General features: G+C 30.4%; 2 protein-coding genes across 4 annotated transcripts in view; one reads left to right on the top strand and one right to left on the bottom strand.

The window, feature by feature from the left end:
• LOC114334365 (Bardet-Biedl syndrome 4 protein) overlaps window positions 1-12,228 on the bottom strand; it is a 369,578-nt gene extending 357,350 nt beyond the window's left edge. For both annotated transcript variants that reach the window (XM_050649881.1, XM_050649882.1), the window contains exons 1-2: window positions 12,051-12,228; window positions 5,046-5,212 (exon numbers count right to left, since the gene is read on the bottom strand). In XM_050649881.1, coding sequence (XP_050505838.1) covers window positions 5,046-5,212; window positions 12,051-12,093 — 210 coding nt within the window. In that variant the 5' untranslated portion in view covers window positions 12,094-12,228. The remainder of the gene's footprint in view (window positions 1-5,045; window positions 5,213-12,050) is intronic.
• A 13-nt stretch (window positions 12,229-12,241) lies between these two features.
• The window catches only part of LOC114329363 (solute carrier family 35 member F5), a 156,379-nt gene continuing 151,289 nt past the window's right edge, over window positions 12,242-17,331 (top strand). The window contains exon 1 of one of the 2 annotated variants that reach the window (XM_028278431.2): window positions 12,242-12,628. In XM_028278431.2, coding sequence (XP_028134232.1) covers window positions 12,521-12,628 — 108 coding nt within the window. In that variant the 5' untranslated portion in view covers window positions 12,242-12,520. The remainder of the gene's footprint in view (window positions 12,629-17,331) is intronic. The other variant, XM_028278430.2, reaches the window with a different exon arrangement.

Raw genomic sequence — 17,331 nt, 5'->3', positions numbered from 1 at the left:
AAGTGGGTTTTGCCGAACCGTTAAAAATTGGCAATTTTCAACTTGCTCTTTAGACCGAACAGTTCGTCTGAAAGAAAAAAGTAAATAGTGATGTTTGTAGATAATTTTAAGTACTTTAATTTCTGTTACAGACCATTTACTAAAAGTTAATAGTTTTCGAGATTTGAGCAAAAAAACGGAAAAAAGCTGAAATTTTTCGGTTTTCTCGCAATTTTTGCAATGTTCCGGCAAGAAATTTTGACCGCAAACCTCATATTCGGATTCAGCAGCTCAAAATCCATATCTAATGAAAGAAATCAGAACTACCCCAAAACTTTCCCACCAGAGAGCTCGTAGAGTACAAATTGACTGAATCATCAATAAAAATAGAATATAATAATGGTAGGGGAGCCCAAGCGGGGATTTTTGCAGTTACTCGAGCGCGTCAGATTATTACATGGGGAGAAACCTTGTACCCTGAAAATGTACCTCTAACATATATTGGATCTTAATGCAGGGGAGTTCGTTGAGGGGGGGCCGAAAAACAAATCTATCCTTAGAAAAACTCGAAATCATCCGATTAATATAAAGTAAGTTAAGTACATGCAAAACAGTATATATTTCAAAAATCTGACGATTTGAGCAGGGCGTAAGGAAATAGGGGAGTCCCAAGGTTTCACAAGAAAAAAGCGAATATTTCGCGAAATGAATGACGCGATATATATCAAAAATCTAAAAAATACGTGCTCAATATTTTTCAAAAATCTGTCGAATGATACCAAACAAGACTTCCCACGGAGAGGGGTGGGGGGTAAATTTAAAATTTTAAATACAAATCCCGCGATATTTCGTGAAATGAACATCAGATCGAAAAGCTAAAAACACTTATTCAATATTTTGGAAAAATCTATCGAGTGGCACTAAATACGACCCCCCACGGAGGTGGGGTCCCCACTAAAATGGAAAACGTTACTTAACTTTTTTTGGTTTTAGGACCTACTCTTCACAACACAATAGGTCCCCATAACGCTCGAGTGACTGCACATTTAGCATACTTGGAGCATTATTATTTATTTATTATTTTCATCAATGAAGTAAATTATGTTGAGGGTCTGGAAATTATTAGTCTTTTTGCAGATGACACATTAATTGTATGCGGTGGTGATGATATTGTGGAGGTTGTTAGAAGGATGCAGTGGTTGTTAAAAAGAATTGAGATATTTTTGAATGATAACAAGTTAAAATTTAATGCGAGTAAAACAAAGTCAATGATAGTCTCTAGTCGATATAAATTAAATAATAAAAGTATGGAAAATCTGAAACTAAAAGTTAATAATGAATGCATCGAATGGGTCAATGAAATTAAATATCTTGGATTTATACTGGATAACACACTCTCTCTCTGAAACCTCATTTTCAATATATTTGCAAGAAAATATCTAAAAAATTATTTTTCTTTAATAGAATTAGCAAAGATCTATCAATATTTTCAAGGATCACTCTATTTAGAAGTATAATTCAGCCCCATTTTGACTACTGTTCAAGTATTTTATATTTAGGTGATTAAGGATCAATTCAATCATTGCAAATTTTGTATAACAGAGGTATGAGAACAATTCTTTGATGCAATCGCTACACACCAATTGAGATGATGTACTCTACTTTAGGTTGGTTTTCAGTTCAACAAAGGCTTTACTACCTTACTATGGTTTCCATTTTTAAATTAAAAAAAGGAATGTTGCCTGCATATTTTAATGAATATGTTACATTGAGGGGTCAAGTTCATTCATATACCACAAGAAATAATGAAGATTTTGACATTCAAAAAACTAATAAACATACCACAATGACATCCTTGTTCTACAAATGTATGAATGAATTTAACCAACTTACCCCCAGTGTTAATTTAAGAATGCAGTGACAGTTCAAATTTTTAAAAAATTACTGAAAACATATATTTTACCTGGATAAAAAATAATTTTTAATAAGTCTGTATGTGTTCTATATTGCATGTATTGTATATTGTATGTTACATTTAATTAAGAAAATTCATATTTAAATACCGGGTGTCCACTTATATTTTCCCCCATTTTAACTGCCTATAACTTCTAAACGGCTTAAGATAGAAATATGCGGTTTTCGCTGAAATGTTTTATTTTTTTTAATGGAACACCCAGTATATTTTTTTGTAAATTGAAAGAAAGGTCATTCGCCTATCCAGCGATATAAAGTTTTTCAAAATCTGTTGTCAAATCCCTGAGTAATTAATTTTTAAAATGAGCGGTGCAACGTGGATATCACATACCTAAATAAAATAACTAAGCAAAATGATATTATGTTATGTGATTTCCACATTGCATCTTTCATTTCAAAAATTATTTGCTCAGTCATTTGGCAACCGATTTTAAAAAGTTTAATATCGCTGGATAGGTAAATGACCGTTTTTTCAAGCTACAAAAAAATATACTGGGTGTTTCAATAAAAAAAGTCAACAACGTTTTTTTTTCAAAAATCCGCCATTTTTTATTTAAAAGCGACATAAAAAATGGTTATTTACCTAAAAACTTGAAAAAACAGTCATTTTCCTATCCAATGATATCAATTTTTTTAAAATCGGTGGTCAAATGACTGAGCAATTAATTTTTAATATGAGAGATGCAATGTGGAAATCACATATTTGTTATTTAGGTATGTGATATCCACGTTGCACCTCTCATTTTAAAAATTAATTACTCAGTGATTTGACAATAAATTTTGAAAAACTTTATATCGCTGGATAGGTGAATGACCTTTCTTTCAATTTTCAAAAAAATATACTGGGTGTTCCATTAAAAAAAAGTCAACAACGTTTTTTTCAAAAATCCGCCATTTTTCTTTTCGAATTTGAAAGCGATATAAAAAATTTAGTCCATTCAGACAAAACTTTTACTAAAATAAAACATTTCAGCGAAAACCGCATATTTCTATCTTGAGCCGTTTAGAAGTTATAGGCAGTTAAAATGGGGGAAAATATAAGTGGACACCCGGTATTGTTAGTAGGATTTCTATTACGGGAGTGCATATAGATTTTCACTTCGGAAAAAATCAAACAAGATAGAACTTTTTGTAATTTCGTTAAGAAATGTTTAATAAACAACATATCAAAAAGTTCTACTCGAGAAGTGGGTGCTTCATTTTTTATTAAACAAATGAACTATGAGGTTTGATGTTTTTTTAATAACTCCGAAAATATTAATTCTAGAACAAAACTGACTTGACCATTGAAAAATTCAGAAAATTTTACAAAAAAAACTTGTATAAAGAATTTTCTAAAATTAAATCTGTATCTTCTATAATTTTTTATTTATAACGCTAAAGTCACCCTTCTCACAAACATTGGCGAACTGTAAACTAGCGTAAGGCGAAGTGCACAGTTGAGTTATTTTAATGTAATTCTTTAACTAATGGATCAAATGAAATTTTACAAATTGAACCTAAAAGAAGAATAATTAATATATCTTATTGTTATAATAAAAAGAAATAAAATGTATGGGCATAAGTACGGTGGGGGCGGAAAGTGAGCCTTACGTGAATTTTGTTTAAAAATTATTTTAAAATGTGTAACTAATACAGTTTTTCTTATAAAACTCTCAATTTTGCACAACTTACCTTTCAAGCATCGTACTAAATGATGTTTTATTCAAAAAAAATCTCAAAAATTTAATTTAAATGATATGACGTCTTAAAAAATGTAATTTTTGAAATCTTCGTAGTTTTATAGAATTACCACCATATTAAGACGGTATTACTCAATTTTAAACAGATCTATTACAGTTTTATAAGCTCGTTTTTAAAGCTTAGGATGTAATCTTTAAAATGCACTAAATTATTTTACTTTAGATTTGAAATAGACTATTTCTATTTGAGAAAAATAAGAAAGTAAACAAAAATGTAATGCAAAAACCGAAAATTACCAGCTAAAAAAATGTTTACATAAAGTGATCAAAACTTTTTCTGTAAAACTTACCTAAAATACATTTAATAATAAACTTCAACAATAATAAATGTTCAGCAAAAAAATTTTTTTAGCTCTTATACAGTATGTCTGTGTAACTTGGAGCCTATTAATAACTTTTTTATTATCAGTTTGACGAAAAAAAGTTATTCCTTATAAAATACTCTGCATCGTATATAATCTAAGATGCAATCATCAAATATCAAATTTAATGAATTTTATACGAGGTTTGTCAAAAAATATGAATTTCACTCAAGAGTAAAGTATCGTTAAATTTCACAATATCGAAAATTGTTGTTAAGAAAAGTTGTTTGAAATTAAAAAAATTGTTTTAGTGTTCAATAACATTTTTCTAATTAAAATATTGTGAATAATAAAGGCACTTAAATCTTAAGAGGAATTCATTTTTTTTACATACCTCGTATAACATTTAAAAAATTTAATATCTGATGATTGTATCTTAGATTTTAGACCAGGGAGAGCATTTTATGAAGAATAACTTTTTTCGTAAAAGTGGTAATAAAATAGTTATCATAATTATAATAAAATGATGAGTATCACCAATTTGAGAAAAAATTGAAAAAAAAATTTCGATTAGAATAATGTAATTGTATATTTAAACATAGTTTTTAATTTCAAACAACTTTTCATAATAGCATTTTTTGATATTCTGAAATATACTTTACTCTTTAACGAAATTCATATTTTTGACATAACTCGTATAAAATTGATAAACCTTGATATCTGATGGTTGAGTTTTAGATTTTTGACTATCCAGAGCATTTTATGAAGAATAACTTTTTTCGTAAAATTGATAATAAAAAAGTTTTCCATGTGGATCCTAGCTACGCAGACATACTGTATAAGACTCTATACAGACTCTATATTATATCAATTACAAATCGCAGACGAAATTTTGACCAAAAATCAATTCCCGCAGTTTATATGTTTTATTTGTTATTCTCTAAATTCTAAATTTTTACTTTTATTTTCAATTGTACTTAATTAGGTACATATAGTAGGAAATTACGTTTACAAAATATGAAAAAATATAAAATGTGTAAGTAAATACCTGTTTGTACAAAGCAAATTCATTTTTTCCTTTGCTTCTTTCAATTTCCTTAATAATTAAAGATTTACAAGCCTGAATGCCTCCTGTTACATGTTGTAAGTGAATTAACCAGTTGAACTTATCCAAAGAATAAAATTCCTCATCTGGGCATTTTCGTTCAGATGTGTCTGTAATTAAATATTTTAATTTACATCAAATTATTCAACTTCTAAATATCATTAAAGCAGTTATAATCTAACACCAGGCGTATCAAACTTGTCAAAATATTATTGGAAATATACACATTGTTATAATAGGCGAGCGGTTTGATCCTATAAGCCAGGGGTAGGCAAAAGCCGGCCCGCGGGCCGGATCCGGCCCTTTTGCTTACTTTATCCAGCCCATTGAGAAATCCCACAAGTATTTTTTTAAGAGCGTAATGCATTCATTTTTTTCGAATCCTGACAAAACTAATAAGTATTTTTTAAAAATTTAAACACAGAATGAAATATTACATTATTACCGAGGGCCGAAAGTCCCTAAAAACTTCTATAATGTTTATCACAGAGGTGAAAAAAAAAAGAAAATTTAGTGTGATTTTTAATTTCAAATTATGTCTTTCCCCTTTTAATGATGTCAAAAGTTCTCTGTTCCTTTTCCATTCTGTGCAACACCATTTCGTTCGTAATATGATCGGTCCATGGTATTTTCATAATTTCCCTAAAAACCACATCTCAAAAGCTTGCAGCTTTTTCATTAAGTCAGCATTAACAATCCAATAAAGAAGAAGAGAGTGGGCATATCATTTTTATTATTATCCTTGTTTTTTATAGCGTTCTCCGTCTTCCGGTTGCCAGTTTCCAGCTTCGTCCGTCGTTGCATTCGTCAGGGTTAAGGTTCCTTTCCGACATTGCCTTCTGAATGCCGCCTAGCCAGGATTGTTTCGGAGTTCCTCTCTTTCTTCTTTCCCTTGGCGTCCATTTTAAAATTTGTTTTGGCAGCCTGTAGTCGTCCATTGATGTTGTACATGACCATACCAGATCAGTTGTCTCCTTTGAATTTCATCTATGATGGTTGACTTGATTGACATAACATTTTACCATCCGATATTAGATTTGAAGATTGAATCTTTGGTTACTCAGAAATATCCTCATCTTCAAAAAGGCTGCTCTTGATTACTCTATGCTTGATCGAATTTCTGAAGTTCATTTTTTATCTGGATCCTTGTTATGGCTTAATATAATGGACCATATTAAAAATTTCGTAATTTTACTGGAAACAAATTGTTCGCATGTACACACCAGAAAGACAATTTATACCCCAAGCTGTGGGTGAAAAATAGGTCGATTTCAGGATATAATTCAGGAATTTTTGAAACCTATCAGGTGTTGTAAAGAACGAAGCCAGGAATAACTTCTACTAAAATGTAACCAAAAATATTGTGCTCTTTTTTTTTAATTGCGATTTTCATTTGTTAAATTTGCAATTTTTATTGATTTTTAATTTTGTAGCTTAGGATATTGATTCTAGAGAAAAACTTTTTAATAGAAAGTTGTAGTAAATTAAAAACCTACAATTTGAGCTATGGTAAGTTTAATTTCGTTAATTGGTTATTGCAAAACAGCCTGCGAAAAGTCCAAAATGGCCGTTTTTTACAATTGCATTATTTATTGTACAAATAATTTTTTTTATTTTTTAAAGCTTTAAAATGAAGATCTTTCAATTCCAAACATAAAAAAAATTGTAAAGCCAGATTAACGAATTTGTTGCTTAGATATTATAAATTGTTTATCACAAGAGGTCAAATGTCAAAAGCTATAACTTTTAAAAAAAAATCGTAGAAAGTTAGTAAAACATCCAATCTCCTTCGAAAGATTTATATTTTCATATTCTGATGTAAATAAATGCGTAAAACATTTTTAAACCTCTAATTTTTGGGTTTGAAAATAAGGGGGCAAATTTCGTTATAAACATTTAGAGCTGAAGCGGCCCTGTACATCCTATGAGTTTTTAACTTACAGATTATTGTTGCTAAAGATGAAACAAAGATTTATAAAAAAATAAAAAATGTCTACGACCAACTGAAGCCGAGATAATTTTTGGGTTTTCAAATCAGGGGGCAAATTTCGTTATAAACATTTAGAGCTGTAGCGGCCCTGTACATCCTAGGAGTTTCTAACTTACAGATTATTGTTGCTGAAGACAAAACGAAGATTTATAAAAAAATAAAAATTTTCTACAACCAACTGAAGCCGAGATAATTGTTTTTATTTCTTAAGTCGTAGTGCCTTTATTTATAACAATTAAGAAATTATTTTGCAGTCATTGACTAAAGAAAGACTTATATTATCTTAAAATAAAAATTATCATAAAATATAACTACATTTAATTATTAAAAATTATTTTTAAAATCGGTGCTTCTGCGAGCGGCCGAATTTTGCAAATCCCCCGGCTCGCTTCAAATCCGCGCGGTCGGAAAATTTTCACGTAACTTGTATTAAATTTTGACAGAAAACAATTTAATAATATTACCGTTATAATATACAATCTATTTACCACTGTATTTGTTTTTCTTGATAAACTTTTATATGTGAAATTTCATTTCTGAAGAAATAATATTACAAAAAAGATACATATATATGAAATATATAACTATATTTTTAATTTTTTCATTGTTATATAAATATAATAATAATAATGTTACTTCTTACTATAATATACATAAAACTTTTTCTTCTTGTAGTGACTATTCTTTTTGGATTTCACATATAAAAGTTTATAAAAAAAAAACAAATACAGTGGTAAATAGACTGTATATTATAATGGTAATATTATTAAATTGTTTTCTGTCATTTAATACAAGTTACGTAAAAATTTTCCGAGCGCGCGGATTTGAAACGAGCCGGGCGATTTGCAAAATTCGGCCGCTTGCAAAAGCACCGATTTAAAAAATTATTTTTAATAATTAAATATAATTATATTTTATAATAATTTTTATTTTAAGATAATATAAGTCTTTCTTTAGTCAATGACTGTAAAATAATTTCTTAATTGTTATAAATAAGGCACTATGATTTAAGAAAAAAAAAACAATTATCTCGGCTTCAGTTGGTTGTAGAAAATTTTAATTTTTTTATAAATCTTCGTTTCGTCTTTAGTAACAATAATCTGTAAGTTAGAAACTCATAGGATATACAGGGCCGCTTCAGCTCTAAATGTTTATAACGAAATTTGCCCCCTTCTTTGCAAACCCAAAAATTATCTCGGCTTCAGTAGGTCGTAAAATTTTTTTATTTTTTATAAACCTTCGTTTCATCTTCAGCAACAACAATATGTAAGTTAAAAACTCATAGGATGTACAGGGCCGCTTCAGCTCTAAATATTTATAACGAAATTTGCCCCCTTATTTTCAAATCCAAAAATTACAGGTTTAAAAATGTTTTACGCATTTATTTACATCAGAATATGAAAACATAACTCTTTCGAAGGAGATTGGATGTTTCACTAACTTTCTACGATTTTTTTTTCAAAAAGTTATAGCCTTCGACATTTTACCTCTTGGGATAAACAATTTATAATATCTAAGCAACAAATTCGTTAATCTGGCTTTACAATTTTTTTTATGTTTGGATTATTGAAAGATCTTCATTTTAAAGCTTTAAAAAATTTAAAAAAATTATTTGTACAATAAATAATGCAATTGTAAAAAACGGCCATTTTGGACTTTTCGCAGGCTGTTTTGCAATAACCAATTAACGAAATTAAGCTTACCATACCTCAAATTGTAGGTTTTTTAATTTACTACAACTTTCTATTTAAAAGTTTTTCTCTAAAATCAATATCCTAAGCTACAAAATTAAAAATCAATAAAAATTGCAAATTTAACAAATGAAAATCGCAATTAAAAAAAAGCGCACAATATTTTTGGTTACATTTTAGTAGAAGTTATTCCTGGCATCGTCCTTTACAACACCTGATATGTTTCAAAAATTCCTGAATTATATCACGTTTTTTCACCCACAGCCTGGGGTATTATTATTATTAACAATCAAATGTCTTTCTCCAAATGCTTTAAAATGATACTTATAGTATTTTAGTCAAAAAAATTTCTTGGCAGAGAAAAACCTCCACCAAAAACATTAGCGTACAGACTGGGTATAGTCCTCCTGTCCAGTGGCGGATCTACGGGGAGGGAAAAAGGGGAAATTTCCCCCCTAACATGGTCCAAAATTAAAGAAAAAAAATTGTTTAAACAAAAAGATATATTAGCTGATATGAAACTTTAACCACAGACAGAAAAATTCAACCCAATAAACACGTTAGTTAGGAAAATTAAGGGAATTTAATATGTATCTATGTAAGTTATTAGGTTATGTCTTTTATGTGGTTTGGGTTTATCTTTATTATGTCTTTTGGTTGGTGTTTTATTGGAAGTTCCCCCCCTAAGGCAAATTTCCCCTCCCAAGGCAAATGTCTAGATCCGCCACTGCTCCGGCCCGGCAGACATTTTGAAAATTTCATTTTGGTTCGCGTTTAAAAGTATTTGCCCACCCCTGCTATAAGCAGAGATTCAACCGACTAATTTTTGTTTGAAATAAATGTCGACACGAATCAAGTATTCTGTTAACCCAGTTATGAAAATATCAAAAGCCGCCGCTAGGAAAATATTCCAACATGCGATCTCAGAGAATCCATATGAAACGAGTCTTTTGTACTTTAATACAGAGTATGGTATACTGTAGAGTATAGAGTCATTCGAAATATTTAGGTCCGTGTTTTCAGCTAGATTAAAACCATTGATCCTTGTGAAATAGTTATTTTTCTACAACCACTATTCAAAGTGCACTTTTCTGCACGGTTTTATGTTAGCAAACTTGATATTTTCTCACAGTATAAGATATTTGACATTAGTGTGCAGAAAAGTGACGTTACTGTGCCGCAAAGTGACGTTTCTGTGCCGCAAAGTTCTTTTCTGCACAGTTGACTACCTCATTCTGAGTAACGTTATATTCTGTTTACATCCGTGGACTACCGCATTCTGAGTAACGTTATATTCTGTTTACATCCGTGGTTAAACTTTAGACAAATATATAACCTATAAGACAATTATTATATTTAACTATAGCATAGAAACTAAATTATGGATGTTACAACTGTTTTATTTTGCAATTTTATTCTTATTAAACATTTTATAATTATCAAATAACCAATAAGGATTTAGCAACCTGTGCAAGAGACGTCGAATGAAGTAGGTTTTGTGTAAATCCGTGACTGCATAAATATAATGTCAATAATGTGTAATAATTGTTTAAATTTAAACAAATTAAGGCAGTGCATTAATTTTTTAACTGATTTCTGTGCAATTTATTTAGGTATAAGGAATTTAAATTGATTAGTAGGTATTAATTAAATACAGTTTAAAATTTATCACATAGGTACCTATTATAATTAATCGTCGTTTGGAAATTGTGATTTTTATTTTTAGAAAAAACTGTGCTTGTAGAAAAAGTATAGTGTGAAACACGTGCAGAAAGGTAATTTCTCACTCGTTTGAATTGCGGCACTCGCTTGCGCTCGTACCGCAACTTTTCAAACTCGTGAGAAATTAGTACCTTTCTGCACTTGTTGCACAATATACTATTTCCTAACAAGTGCAGAAAGTCATTCTTTTCCGCACGCGACTGCAGTTTGCCGAACGACGCGAAGCCGGGGTTGTCAAAACCAAACTTTCAATATAATTAGTTAGCAAGACGACGATCTTGGTTTCCACGACGATGATTCAAAACCAAAACGACTGTTATTGTCTACCGATTTGACTTTCGAATATTATGTCAAAATAATTTTATTTCATCGAATTGTCGTGTTAATTTCATTAAAACAGGAACACAATAAGATATATTTGAAATAAATTAGTAAATAATATCTAAATATTAGTTTATTGCATGTATTATAATTACCTACTTTGAGGCCATATTAACATATCTAAATTAACACGCGTGCGGAAAAGTAAAAACCGCGTGCGGAAAAGTAACACGCGTGCGGAAAAGTGAAACTTTCTAAACTAAAATGCGTGCACGAAAGTAGACATTTTTGCACGCTCGTAGAAAAATATTCTTACTTGTCCTTGAAGTTTTAAAGATTATAAAGCTTTTTGTAGAATTTATTTTTGTAGAATTTATTTAGTAGTTTCGTAGAACTTATTTAGTAGTTTTTTAGAAAAAAAATCCCAAAATTTACTAATTAAGGCAATTTTTCAAAAAAATATTGCAATAACTCGAAAAGGAAACATTTTTCGAAAAATTGCCAAGAGAGAAGACGTGTTTATTTCGATGAGATACACTTAAAAAATTGGTTCCGAAGCAATTCGGTGAAATTGCTTTTTTGTAATACCTAAGTTATTTGTTAAAACAATTACCGGCCCACTTGCAAAAATTAAAAAAAAAAAAGGTACGTTTCAACTCAGAAAAATATGTAGAATCGAATAAAAAAGCTTTAATGCATTAGAAATGCAGAAAAAAAATAGTCGGTATATTCTGTTTCTAAACGTCTTTTGAGGGGTAAACCGCTCGCCTATTAGAGGACTCAATGGGACTATAAAATGATAGGTGGTCATGTATTTTTCTGTTCTTCATAAATGAAGCTCCAGAACCAAAATCTTAAATATACGAGAAGTTAGTAGGTAATCTAATTATATGTAAAGGTATTTGTTTGAAAATGGTTTAAAAACAGGGTATAGACACAAAAAGCAAGCTCCCTGTTATAATCACCGTCGTACAAGACTTAAATACGCTTACTGGTTAATTAATATAAGATGTATTTGAAATACTACAGAAGAATAAAAATGACATAATATATCAATAGAATATTGATATAAGACAAGCAAATACTAATGCATAAGAAAGAACGCACACACATGGCAAATATCTAATAGACACCGCAATAAGCTCTTCATTGTGAATATTTCAAATAGAAACTTCTGTTAACTCCTGGTACTAAGAACAAAAAATGTTAATAAATCAAACTTACCTGCGGATTTAACAGGAAAATTATAATGTCCATTAGATATCATTTTCAAAATAAGGTTTTAGTAGGTACTCTCACTTTAAAATTATTGAGAATAATATGTTGTAATCTTGGTTGCCTGGATACAGAGGTTAAAATGACAACTGTACATTGACATTGACACTTCATTCAGTTAGCATAATTTGCTCTTTTTTAACACAATTGACTGCTTTTTAAATTATATTTTATAAATTTTAGATAAAACCGCTCAATGCAAAATAATGATTACGTGAAAGCAATTCATTTTCAAGTGAAAATTCAGTTAAACGCCTTTTATTTGTTTAAAATCGCAAGACTGTGTAGTGTAGTGAGAACGAGAACTCTGTGTTTATTTTATCAATAATGTAGTTGATATGTACCACCTACAGAAGATATTTGTAAATATCAGTTATGCTAGGAAATGAATACTCAAGGAAGTTGAAAAATTTCATATTATGGAAAATGACGACCCCATGTTAACAAAAACCCAAAGACTTGTTTTGGGATTTTTAGTTTTGATTTTAGTTGATGTTATTTGGGTATCTTCTTCAGAATTGACAAAGGTAAATACATTGGATTAATTAGGTTTAGTAACATTAGGTATGTAAAGTTAAGAAATACAGTTCGATAATTATTTTCTTTCGAATTGTGGTAAATTTTTAACCACAACTGAATACCTGTATTTATTCAAACAGAAGAGAGTGAATCTGCAGCTCATATTTTTTTCTCTATAGTATTATGGAATAAAACTATACATCATCATCATCATCATTCTCTTTGCCTTATCCCTATGCTGGGTCGGCTTCCCTAATTGCATTTCTCCACACAATTCTATCTTGTGTCATATCAATGTTAATCCCCTTTTCCAACATGGCCTGCCTTAACGTCTCCCCCCAGATCTTGTTTGGTCTTCCTCTCCTACTCCTTCCAGGAATCTGCACTTCAGCTATTCTTCGTATTGGGTGATTAACGTCTCGACATTGAACATGACCAAACCATCTTAACCTATGCTCTCTCATTTTGGCATATCAATTGGTGCGACACCTAGACTTCCCCTAATATACTCATTTCTAATTTTATCCTTCTTTGTCACTTCACTCATCCATCTAAGCATTCTCATTTCCTCCACATGCATTTGTTGTTCCTCTTTCTTTTTCACTGCCCAACATTCAGTTCTGTACATCATAGCCGGTCTTATGACTGTTTTATAGAATTTTCCCTTCAGCTTCATTGGAATTTTTCTGTCACACAACACACCACTCGCTTTTTTCCACTTCATCCATCCAGCCCTAATTCTACTGCATGCATCTCTATCTACTTCTCCATTACTCTGTAATACCGATCTTAGGTACTAAAAAATCCTTAAAATTTATCCACAAGGGAGTGGAAGTACAAAATGTGTTTGGTCAAACTGACCATCATCAGTGTAAACATCCAGTGTACAAGTAATTGAAACTAGCCACTTCAGTAGGTCTAAAAACCTCTAAATTACATCATTGTTACATTCTATATGCTCATTTGAAAGGTTATTCAATTCTCTAGTCCAGCGGTTCTCAACCACTGTGTCGCGACACACTGGTGTGCCGCAAGAACCTATCAGGTGTGTCGCGAGATTTACGAATACGATATTTTTTTTTATATTTTTCACTTGTTATAATATACCAATCATGCATTCAACCATTTTTTTTAACTATTAGGTATATACCACGTTATAGGAAAAATACTAAACAGAATTTTAGAACTTAAAGACGAACTACTCGAATTTTTTAAAACAGAAGATGGCCAAAGTGATTTTTGTAAAAATCTTAAAAACCCTCTTTGGTGTGCTTAGTTGGCTTACCTTTCTGACATTTTTAATAAGCTAAATTCTTTGAATGCAACGATGCATGGACGAAAGGAAACCATAATATCATCAACTGATAAAATAAGTGCCTGCTCCAAAAAACTGACAATCTGGAACTCGGTTATAGAAAAAAATGATTTGACAACTTTTCCCGAAACCTCTATAACTTTAATTAATTTGAAATCTGAAGATCAGACTCTACTAAAGGAGAGCATGAAAGAGCACTTATGTAAGTTGCAAGAAGGGATAACTAAATACTTTCCCTCTGTCTTGAGTGCTAACTGTGAATGGTTGATTGCACTTGACGAGAACAACGTAAACAAGGCAGAATTAACCTATTTTGAAAAGGAACAACTTATTGAAGTGTATTCTGACACAGTTTTAAAATCAAAATTTAGTGAAGTAGCTCCGGATGTTTTTTGGATTTCAGTTAAGAATGAATACCCAAAATTAGCAAAGAGAGCAGTATCCCTTTTACTGCCGTTTTCGAGCTCGTACTTATGTGAATCTGCATTTTCTGCGATAAATAATATAAAATCTAGCTACTGGTCTCGACTACTTGATGAGCGAGCTGAGAGTGTGTCTGTCTACAATTCGTCCTTGGATAGATATACTTTGCAAAAGTCATCAGGGTCAAATTTCACACTAATTTTATGTATTCTTTCTGTTTTGTTTTTTGCTTGTTATGTTCTTACGAAATAAAAAATAATACTACTACCACTACCAAAAATTTGTACATATAAGGGTGTCGCGAATCTGTAAGGAGTACGTTAGTGCGTCGCTGAGCAAAAAAGGTTGAGAACCGCTGCTCTAGTCAGTAATATACTGCCCTGCTTAGTAAAAACATCCAATCTACAATTTTCGTTTTTTAGTGATAAGGTTAATAGGACGTTTATTCTAAGCACAATGGCTATTAGTTGTAGAAAGGACAAACAAATTTACGCTTTTTTACGATTTGAGATGGCAGAAAAGGACTTTCTGACTAAGCAATAAGATGCTAAATGTCTAATAGTAGTGGATTTATAACCTTATCACGAAAAAATCAAAATTGTAGATTGGACGTTTTTACTAAGCAGGGCAGTATAATCATTTACATAATCATTTATACAGGGTGTCCAAAAAAAATTTTAAATTAAATTATTTGACAAAAAAGAAGAGTGTATGTAATTTATTTGATTCAAATTACATTTTACTGCTGTCAAAAATCAGACAAAAATGTTTATATCACAAATAAACATTGCTTTTCGCTTAAATTGAATGTTCAAACTTCCAAGAGACAGGTGGCTCGTGGGAGCTGGCTGGAATATTGAATTTAATCGAACAGCAATGTTTATTTCTTAAATAAACATTTTTTTATGTTTTCAGGCAACAGTAAAATGTGTTCTGAGTTAAATAAATTACATACATTCTTCTTTTTTTTGTCAAATAATTTAATTAAAAAATTATTTTTGGACACCCTGTACAAATAATTATGTAAATGTTTATATTACTGCATAGAGAATTGAATGACCTTTTGAAATGAGCTAGCACACGATCCCTATTCTCATTTAAAAAAATAATGGATTACGTCATCACGCCCAGATGGATGACGTCACTAGTATGACATACATGCCAAAATATCATAATTTAAAAATAAAAATCGACCTACTTCGGGATTTTTCCTTAAAGTCACTGGTTTATGAAATAACAAATTTATTCCTTTCATTTGCACCATACTGTTATAAAGTCATAATTTGGTGTTAGTGTTTGAGAGTAAACTAAATGTAAGACCAAATACTTTTTTTAAACGCTTTTCTTTTTACTTCAATAGTTTGCATCAAATCTTTAGACGTTAATGTGACTGACTTTTCTTCAATGCAAATGAATGAAAATTTTGCAGACATATGCATTCGCGAGAACAATACACGAACAGTCAATAAAAAAAAAGTTTTATGTTTATTAATTGTTTAAATAAAAAAAAACGATTTTAATGGAAAATGCTTAATTTCTCTTGTTTTTTACAAGGTAGAAACTTGAAACTTTTACGGATTGTAGCTAATGATATGAACTACAGTAGAACCCCGCAAATCCGAACTAATTGGGGGGACAGCCTGTTCGGATTCCGAAAAGTTCGGATTATCCGAAAGTTAGCCTTAACTAGTAGTTCAAAGCTTTCATTGCGATTTTGAGTAGCCAAACGTTTTCGCAAGAGTGTGGACAATATTTTTGGACTCAAGTTGACTACGAGAGAACCAAAGTAAGTTTGTGTTTAACCTTTATAAACACTTTATAAACCTATATATTAAAGTATAATATTTATTTTTTATTTTTAAGAAATTTATTTCATTTATTTATTTTATTTATTTATAAGTAATCCTACATTGTCCAATTTTCTGGCTTTACTCTGTATAATAAACATGTTTTTAAGTTTTTGTCTTGAATTTTTAAATTTTTTTTACTTTCCGGTGGTTCGGATTTGCCATAAGTTCGGATTCGCGGGGTTCGGATTTACGGGGTTCTACTGTATACATAATTTCACTTTTTATGTTAATTGTTTACGTTATGCTTCATAAATAAACAATAAAGTTTCAAATTTTGAACACTCATATATTTGTTTATATATAAATCAGTGTTTATTCGTGTCAAATTCCAATACGAAAGGAAACAAAACTTCATCGGAAACTGGAATTAAAAAAATTCGTGTTTTTATCGTAGTCTTAGAAAAACCACCGGTAGAGACGTTTTGTGCTACAATTAACATTAGAATTCATTTGTCGTATTAATTAATTAAACGCTTTTCTTTAGTTCAATCGTTTGGGTCAAATCTTTGGACGTTAATTTGACTGCCTTTTCTTCAACGTAAATGACTAAAAATTTGCAGACATGCATTCGCGGGAACAGTACACGAATAGTCAATAAAAAAAATTTTTGTTTATTAATTGTTTAAATGCTAAAACGATTTTAACGGAAAATGCTTAAATTCTCTAGTTTTTTACAAGGAAGAAACTTGAAACTTTTACAGATTGTAGCTAATTATATGAACTATACATAATTTCACTTTTTAGGTTAATTGTTTACGTTATGCTTCATAAATAAACAATAAAGTTTCAAATTTTTTGCCGATTCTGACTACTTTTCATGTTTGTACATCATATGTTTTATACATATTTTAATAAACAAGACGATATATTTTAATGTTAAAAATAAAATATGAAAAAAATATTTTTAAGAAATAGTATGATAAGATTGCTCCAAAAGATGGCATAACTCAGACATCCAAAGTGAAAGTTCTCCTCCAACACCAAATTGTTCTATATGGTCCACATAATGTTCAGAAAAAAGTCACACCATTTTGAGCGTCGGGTTTGGGGGGGAGATGGGGCAGAAATCGCTAAATTCGTAGTTTTTTGCGTTTTTCGTCAATATTTCTAAAACTATGCGGTT

The sequence above is a fragment of the Diabrotica virgifera genome, chromosome 4 (assembly GCF_917563875.1).
Source record: "Diabrotica virgifera virgifera chromosome 4, PGI_DIABVI_V3a".
Lineage (NCBI taxonomy): Eukaryota > Metazoa > Arthropoda > Insecta > Coleoptera > Chrysomelidae > Diabrotica > Diabrotica virgifera.
This window is presented reverse-complemented; position numbering and strand designations above follow the sequence as displayed.